This window comes from Lissotriton vulgaris, chromosome 3_1 (assembly GCF_964263255.1).
Source record: "Lissotriton vulgaris chromosome 3_1, aLisVul1.2, whole genome shotgun sequence".
NCBI classification, from domain to species: Eukaryota; Metazoa; Chordata; class Amphibia; order Caudata; family Salamandridae; genus Lissotriton; species Lissotriton vulgaris.
Window position 1 is genome coordinate 82677397 of NC_141689.1, and position 8824 is coordinate 82686220.

At 56.3% G+C, this 8824-nt stretch overlaps 1 protein-coding gene across 1 annotated transcript in view; it reads right to left on the reverse strand.

Moving 5' to 3' along the window:
* DYSF (dysferlin) overlaps window positions 1–7918 on the reverse strand; it is a 1070125-nt gene extending 1062207 nt beyond the window's left edge. The window contains exon 1 of the mRNA XM_086960107.1: window positions 7747–7918. Within this exon, the coding sequence (XP_086816233.1) occupies window positions 7747–7834 (88 nt within the window). The 5' untranslated portion in view covers window positions 7835–7918. The remainder of the gene's footprint in view (window positions 1–7746) is intronic.
* Between the last annotated feature and the right edge of the window lie 906 nt (window positions 7919–8824).

Here is an 8824-nt window from a genome sequence, read left to right on the forward strand (position 1 = left end):
GCTACGGAACAGCTAAATTATGGAACCCGCTCCCAATGCATTGCTATCTTCTTTTAGAAAGAGACTTAAAACCTGGCTGTTCCAGAATTAGATCACGATCCCCTTGGGCTCACATTTAGCTTCAGCACCAAGACAAAAAGTTAAATTAAATTAACATAACACACGAACAGCTGACCCAAGGGAGCAGGGCAAATACCACCATATCTCCAACTTGCCTTCCCCAGGAAGACACTAGAGAAGGAAATAATGCATTGGTACCTAGAACTGGTTGAAGAGAATCATTTTTTTTGCATTAATCTGATTTCAGGCCTTCCAGAGGCACTGATTCAATCATGACCTTGATCAGAGCAGATTCATTGCTTGCAGCAGTGATGCTGGGGCTAGACGTGGATAGGAGAGGCTGATGGCTTGGAGCACTGATACTGGGGCCAGACAGGGACAACCAAGGTGCTTGTCACAGGCTGATGGCTTGGAGCACTGATGCTGGTACCAGGCAGGGACAACCAAGGTGCTTGACACAGGCTGATGGCTTGGAGCACTGATGCTGGGGCCAGACCGGGACAACCAAGGTGCTTGACACAGGCTGATGGCTTGGAGCACTGATGCTGGGGCCAGACAGGGACAACCAAGGTGCCTGTCATTGGCTGATGGCTTGGAGCACTGATGCTGGGGCCAGACAGGGACAACCAAGGTACCTGTGTGAAGTACCTTGGTTGTCCCTGTCTGGCCTCAGCATCAGTGCTCCAAGCCATCAGCCTGTGTCAAGTACCTTGGTTGTCCCTGTGATGGCTTGGAGCACTGATGCTGGTACCAGGCAGGGATGGGCTAAGTACCGGTCATAGGCTGATGGCTTGGAGCACTGATGCTGCGGTAAGGGGGAGAGAAAAGGTGCTTGGGATGTATGGAGGTGGCTTAGACCACTGATGCTGAGGAAAGAAGAGAGAGGATACTTGGGTACCACATTACACTTACAAGCTCCTATGCCGGACTAAGGGGGGGAGAGGGAAGACCCACTTAAAGGCATTGATCATTGATGCTCCAAAAACTAAATTGAACCCGGGCCTACACTGAGGCTGGTCCATGCATGTAGGTTTCCCGCCCAAGACTGAAGGTGTGATCTTGGTGCTAATCCCAGCGGAAGGCTCCTGCGCTCTTATGGCCTGTGCCAAGAAGTGAAATCTTTCTGTGTAAACAGCCGTTCTGAAGAGAGGGGGTGCCCAGGCGTGTCTGAGCAGCAGAGGAGATGCTCTTTGGAGTGAACGTTGTGCTTTATAAATGCTTACATTCATTCATTCATTCATTCATTCATTCATTCATTCAGAGAAGCATCTCAGAGTACATGGTTTAACCCACGTGCAAGCATTATCCACGGAGGTGAGATGTCCGTCGTGAACGCTCAACTGTCCGTTCATCCCTGGGGCGTTTCGGAACCCTCTGCTCTGGGTCGGTTGTCCTCATACGGAGGGCTTTCGCACAGGGGGTCTATTTCGCCCCTAAAGCAGCAATGGGTTACCCTACACGATGCAATCTCCAGGTCTAGTTGCAAAACGTAAAAAAAATACATCCCTACCAAAGGGCGCGCGCTACCACCACAGCAGGGAAAGCGATAAGATGGAAAGGCAGTATTGATAGCCCACCAGCCTATGACGAGGCGCATTAGAGAACCGGGCCATTATCCGTACAGGAAAGAGAAGGACCAAAATGTGTGACCCTGGGCGAATCGCAGAATCTCTGCGCCTGCAGCCCCTTATCAGCCAAAACAGCCACGCACACGCGGGGGCAACAGTCACAGCAAGGAAGGCGCTATTTAAAGGACTGGGCGCCTCTAAAACAGCAAAATACGATTTCAGAACTTTTCCTGGTCATCAGGTCTTGCCTCAGGAAGCCTGTGCTGGGACCCCGCCGGGGCCCAGAAGAGAGGGGACACGTGTCACTCAGCAGACAGCCCTCACTGTTTCAACATAGAGTATCACTGAGTCGACACCCAGCGGTGGGTACCGGCTGAAAGCACCACTTGGAGCTCAAGCATTTCTACATAAAAGTAGACGCCGCCATCCACGAGACGCTGTGTAACTTTCTATTGGTCAGCGGGACAGGCACGAGAATGCATATGTTTTGTTAACATCATAAGTGGGCTTAAAGAAAGGTTTTGTGAGCGCATCACGGATGGTTTCTTTGAGTTGGAATCACCTAGAAACGTTCGAGAAACTTCCTGCAGCGCTGCGGGCACTCAGAGACATATCAATGTCTCTCTGCAGACTGCTGTTAGCCGGCCGTCTCTGCTGTGGTCGCAGCTCTCTACCCATGTCCCTATCCTCTGGAGAGTGCATTAGCTATCTGTCTCTGTGGTGGTGTCTTTCTACTCGTGTCCTTTATTCTTAGCCTGCTGTCTCTGCTGTGGTACTGGAGCACACTACCCATACCCCTCTGGAGAGTGTTATTAGCCGTCCGTCTCTGCTGTGGTCGCAGCTCTCAACCCATGCCCCCCTCGGGGTATTCTTGGCCGGCTGTCTGTGCTGTGGTGGTGTCTCTCTAACCATGCCCTTTGGGGGGGTATTCTTAGCCTGCTGTCTGTGCTGTGGTGGTGTCTCTCTACCCTTGGCCCCCTCGGGGTATTCTTAGCCTGCTGTCTCTGCTGTGGTGATGTCTCTCTACCCTTGCCCCCCTCGGGGTATTCTTAGCCTGCTGTCTCTGCTGTGGTGGTCTCTCTCTACACTTGCCCCCTCGGGGTATTCTTGGCCGGCTGTCTCTGCTGGGGTTGGTGTCTCCCTCTACCCATGCCCCCCTCGGACCGGGGTATTCTTGGCCGGCTGTCTCTGCTGTAGTGGTGTCTCTCTACCCTTGCCCCCCTCGGGATATTCTTAGCCGGCTGTCTCTGCTGTGGTAGTGTCTCTCTAACCATGCCCTTTGGGGGGTATTCTTAGCCTGCTGTCTGTGCTGTGGTGGTGTCTCTCTACCCTTGGCCCCCTCGGGGTATTCTTAGCCTGCTGTCTCTGCTGTGGTGATGTCTCTCTACCCTTGCCCCCCTCGGGGTATTCTTAGCCTGCTGTCTCTGCTGTGGTGGTGTCTCTGTAACCATGCCCTTTTGGGGTATTCTTGGCCAACTGTCTGTGCTGTGGTGGTCTCTCTCTACACTTGCCCCCTCGGGGAATTCTTGGCCGGCTGTCTCTGCTGTGGTGGTGTCTCCCTACCCTTGCCCCCCTCGGGGTGTTTTTAGCCTGCTGTCTCTGCTGTGGTGGTGTCTCGCTACCCTTGCCGCCTCGGGTGTTCTTAGCCTGCTGTCTCTGCTGTGGTGGTGTCTCGCTACCCTTGCCCCCTCGAGGTATTCCTGGCCAGGTGTCTCTGCTGTGGTGGTGTCTCCCTACCCTTGCCCCCCTCGGGGTGTTTTTAGCCTGCTGTCTCTGCTGTGGTGGTGTCTCGCTACCCTTGCCCCCTCGGGGTGTTCTTAGCTGGCTGTCTCTGCTGTGGCTGTCTCTGCTGGGGTTGGTGTCCCTCTACCCATGCCTCCCTCAGGGTATTCTTGACCGGCTGTCTCTGCTGGAGGTGGTGTCTCTCTACCCTGCCCCCCTAGGGGTAGCCTTAGCCGGCTGTCTCTGATGTGGCTGTCTCTGCAGTGATGGTGTCTCTCTATCCTTGCCCCCTCTGGGTATTCTTGGCCGGCTGTCTCTGCTAGGGTTGGTGTCTCTCTACCCATGCTCCCTTGGAGTATCCTTAGCCGGCTGTCTCTGCTGTGACTGTCTCTGCTAGTGTCGCTTTACCCTTGCCCCCTCTGGGTATTCTTAGCCGGCTGTCTCTGCTGTGGCTGTCTCTGCTGTGATGGTGTCGCTCTACCCTTGCCCCCTATGGGTATTCTTGGCCGGCTGTCTCTGCTGGGGTAGTATCTCTCTACCCATGCCCCCTCTCTGGGTATTCTTGGCCGGCTGTCTCTGCTGTGGTGATGTCTCTCTACCCTCGCCCCCCTCGGGGTATTCTTAGCCTGCTGTCTCTGCTGTGGTGGTGTCTCTCTAACCATGCCCTTTTGGGGTATTCTTGGCCGGCTGTCTGTGCTATGGTGGTCTCTCTCTACACTTTCCCCCTCGGGGAATTCTTGGCCGGCTGTCTCTGCTGTGGTGGTGTATCCCTACCCTTGCCCCCCTCAGGGTGTTTTTAGCCTGCTGTCTCTGCTGTGGTGGTGTCTCGCTACCCTTGCCGCCTCGGGGTGTTCTTAGCCTGCTGTCTCTGCTGTGGTGGTGTCTCTCTACCCTTGCCCCCCTCGGGGTATTCTTAGCCTGCTGTCTCTGCTGTGGTGGTGTCTCTCTACCCTTGCTCCCTCGGGGTGTTCTTAGCTGGCTGTCTCTGCTGTGGCTGTCTCTGCTGGGGTTGGTGTCCCTCTACCCATGCCCCCCTCGGGGTATTCTTAGCCAGCTGTCTCTGCTGTGTCTGTCTCTGCTGGGGGTGGTGTCTCTCTACCCGTGCCCCCTCACGGTATTCTTGACCGGCTGTCTCTGCTGGGGGTGGTGTCTCTCTACCCGTGCCCCCTCAGGGTATTCTTGACCGGCTGTCTCTGCTGGGGGTGGTGTCTCTCTACCCGTGCCCCCTCAGGGTATTCTTGACTGGCTGTCTCTGCTGGGGGTGGTGTCTCTCTACCCTGCCCCCCTAGGGGTATCCTTAGCCGGCTGTCTCTGCTGTGGCTGTCTCTACAGTGAAGGTATCTCTCTATCCTTGCCCCCTCGGGGTATTCTTGGCCGGCTGTCTCTGCTGTGGTGGTGTCTCCCTACCCTTGCCCCCTCTGGGTATTCTTAACCAGCTGTCTCTGCAGTGATGGTGTCGCTCTACCCTTGCCCCCTATGGGTATTCTTGGCCGGCTGTCTCTGCTGGGGTAGTGTCTCTCTACCCATGCCCCCTCTGGGTATTCTTAGCAGGCTGTCTCTGCTGTGGCTTCTCTGCTGTGATGGTGTCGCTCTACCCTTGCCCCCTATGGGCATTCTTGGCCGGCTGTCTCTGCTGGGGTTGGTGTCTCCCTCTACCCATGCCCCCCTCGGACCGGGGTATTCTTGGCCGGCTGTCTCTGCTGTAGTGGTGTCTCTCTTCCCATGCCCCCCTCGGGCCGGAGTACTCTTGACCGGCTGTCTCTGCTGGGGGTGGTGTCTCTCTACCCATGCCCCCTCTCTGGGTATTCTTAGCAGGCTGTCTCTGCTGTGGCTTCTCTGCTGTGATGGTGTCGCTCTACCCTTGCCCCCTATGGGTATTCTTGGCCGGCTGTCTCTGCTGGGGTAGTGTCTCTCTACCCAAGCCCCCTCTCTGGGTATTCTTGGCCGGCTGTCTCTGCTGTGGTGGTGTCTCTCTACCCATGCCCCCCTCGGACCGGGGTATTCTTAGCCGGCTGTCTCTGCTGTGGTGGTGTCTCTCTACCCATGCCCCCCTCGGGCCGGGGTATTCTTGGCCGGCTGTCTCTGCTGTAGTGGTGTCTCTCTACCCATGCCCCCCTCGGGCCGGGGTATTCTTGGCCGACTGTCTCTGCTGGGGGTGGTGTCTCTCTACCCATGCCCCCTCGGGGTATTTTTGGCCGGCTGTCTCTGTTGGGAGTGGTGTCTCTCTACCCATGCCCCCTCGGGGTATTCTTGGCCGTCTCTGCTGGGGGTGGTGTCTATCTACCCATGCTCCCCTGGAGTTTACTTAGCCGGCTGTCTCCGCTGTGGCTGTCTCTGCTGGGGTTGGTGTCTCCCTCTACCCATGCCCCCCTCGGGGTATTCTTAGCCAGCTGTCTCTGCTGTGTCTGTCTCTGCTGGGGGTGGTGTCTCTCTACCCATGCCCCCTCGGGGTATTCTTGGCCGGCTGTCTCTGCTGTAGTGGTGTCTCTCTACCCATGCCCCCTCGGGGTATTCTTAGCCGGCTGTCTCTGCTGTGGCTGTCTCTGCTGTGGTGGTGTCTCCCTACCCTTGCCCCCTCTGGGTATTCTTAACCAGCTGTCTCTGCAGTGATGGTGTCGCTCTACCCTTGCCCCCTATGGGTATTCTTGGCCGGCTGTCTCTGCTGGGGTAGTGTCTCTCTACCCATGCCCCCTATGGGTATTCTTAGCAGGCTGTCTCTGCTGTGGCTTCTCTGCTGTGATGGTGTCGCTCTACCCTTGCCCCGTATGGGTATTCTTGGCCGGCTGTCTCTGCTGGGGTTGGTGTCTCCCTCTACCCATGCCCCCCTCGGACCGGGGTATTCTTGGCCGGCTGTCTCTGCTGTAGTGGTGTCTCTCTTCCCATGCCCCCCTCGGGCCGGAGTATTCTTGACCGGCTGTCTCTGCTGGGGGTGGTGTCTCTCTACCCATGCCCCCTCTCTGGGTATTCTTAGCAGGCTGTCTCTGCTGTGGCTTCTCTGCTGTGATTGTGTCGCTCTACCCTTGCCCCCTATGGGTATTCTTGGCCGGCTGTCTCTGCTGGGGTAGTGTCTCTCTACCCAAGCCCCCTCTCTGGGTATTCTTGGCCGGCTGTCTCTGCTGTGGTGGTGTCTCTCTACCCATGCCCCCCTCGGACCGGGGTATTCTTAGCCGGCTGTCTCTGCTGTGGTGGTGTCTCTCTACCCATGCCCCCCTCGGGCCGGGGTATTCTTGGCCGGCTGTCTCTGCTGTAGTGGTGTCTCTCTACCCATGCCCCCCTCGGGCCGGGGTATTCTTGGCCGGCTGTCTCTGCTGGGGGTGGTGTCTCTCTACCCATGCCCCCTCGGGGTATTCTTGGCCGGCTGTCTCTGCTGGGGGTGGTGTCTCTCTACCCATGCTCCCCTGGAGTTTACTTAGCCGGCTGTCTCTGCTGTGGCTGTCTCTGCTGGGGTTGGTGTCTCCCTCTACCCATGCCCCCCTCGGGGTATTCTTAGCCAGCTGTCTCTGCTGTGGCTGTCTCTGCTGTAGTGGTGTCTCTCTACCCATGCCCCCTCTCTGGGTATTCTTGGCCGGCTGTCTCTGCTGGGGGTGGTGTCTCTCTACCCATGCTCCCCTGGAGCTTACTTAGCCGGCTGTCTCCGCTGTGGCTGTCTCTGCTGAGGTTGGTGTCCCCTTCTACCCATGCCCCCCTCGGGCCGGGGTATTCTTGGCCGGCTGTCTCTGCTGTGGCTGTCTCTGCTGTGGGTGTCTCTGCTGTGGTGGTGTCTCTCTACCCATGCCCCCTCGGTGTATTCTTAGCCAGCTGTCTCTGCTGTGGCTGTCTCTGCTGTAGTGGTGTCTCTCTACCCATGCCCCCTCGGGGTATTCTTAGCCGGCTGTCTCTGCTGTGGCTGTCTCTGTTGGGGTTGGTGTCTCTCTACCCTTGACCCCCTCGGACCGGGGTATGGCTGTCTCTGCTGTGGCTGTCTCTGTTGGGGTTGGTGTCTCTCTACCCATGCCCCCCTCGGGCCGGGGTATTCTTGGCCGGCTGTCTCTGCTGTGGCTGTCTCTGCTGTGGCTGTCTCTGTTGGGGTTGGTGTCTCTCTACCCATGCCCCCCTCGGGCCGGGGTATTCTTGGCCGGCTGTCTCTGCTGTGGCTGTCTCTGCTGTGACTGTCTCTGCTGGGGGTGGTGTCTCTCTACCTATGCTCCCCTGGAGTATCCTTAGCCGGCTGCCTCTGCTGTGGCTGTCTCTGCTGGGGTTGGTGTCCCCTTCTACCCTTGCCCCCCTCGGGCCGGGGTATTCTTGTCCGGCTGTCTCTGCTGTGCTGGCACGGACCGCAGCTGCAGCTGTCGCCGGCCCCTCCCTGCCCCGCCCCCGGTGCCTCTCCCTGCGGCGCCCCCACGGCCCCGGCACCTACCTTGGAAGAGCACCGAGCAGTAAGTGTCGCTGACGTCCGTGTCCGGGGTCTGCACATTGTCCGCGCGGAGGATGAAGACCCTCAGCATGGCTGCGGCCGGCCCTGTGCCCGCTCTGCCCCCCTGGCACCCTGTGCCAGCCTTCGCCAGGGATGCTGCGCTGCGCCTGCCCGCGGCCAGGAATGCCTCTGCCCCCTCGGACACATGAGCGCTGCCACATGTCTGCTGGGACCCTGCTCTTAAAGGGCCACCCACCCCTTTACACACACACCGGCGCGAGGGCAGGGTCTATTTAGGGAACATTTACAGCTGACATTCTTCTACGGAGATAAGGGACCCCTCAATATTCTTTTAAACAATATAATCAAACGCCGCATCGAATGCACGTTTTGACACGCGTGTTGACACAGGGATTTGTTTCAGTGATACTGTGTGTCCGAGAGAGCCTCCCAAGCACGCTTCATTCATAAGAAATTAACCATACGGTGCTTTTTAGCGAGGGCGTTGAGAATAACATACAATACATGCAATGAAAAGCCTGTTTTTCTCAGCGAGAGAAATCAAGTATCGGAGTACCACGGTGCTTTCCCAAAAATAAGGGAAGTGCATTTTATAAAGGCACTTTATAATGTCAAGCGCATTTTCATCTCCCTTCATTTTTCTAGGTATTGTATTTTTATATTTTACTTTGCAGGACTGTTATTTCAATAAAGTATTGCCTATAGTTCAAGCATTACAATTTAATAATGTGTACTATGTTTATTTCATTAAAAGTATTTATTCTTGTAATGTAAAATAGTATTTTTTTAGGTCTCTCCTGCCCAGCAACTCAAACTGTCTGGTTGCAGAACACCTTTGTGGGATTCTCAAACACTTACAGTGGGCTTACACCCTCCCATTGCGTATCATTGGTTTTGCTGGCTTCTTCCTCTCTTTCTGTGTGTTCCTCCCCAGAGTACTTGTACTTCTTCACTTTGCAAGGGAGAATGTCTCTGTAGGAAGTTGAGTTTCTGTTGCAGTACACCCCCCCCCCCACACAAACTTTTTGCCTGGCTTGTGATGCAACTTTGACTGAGTGTG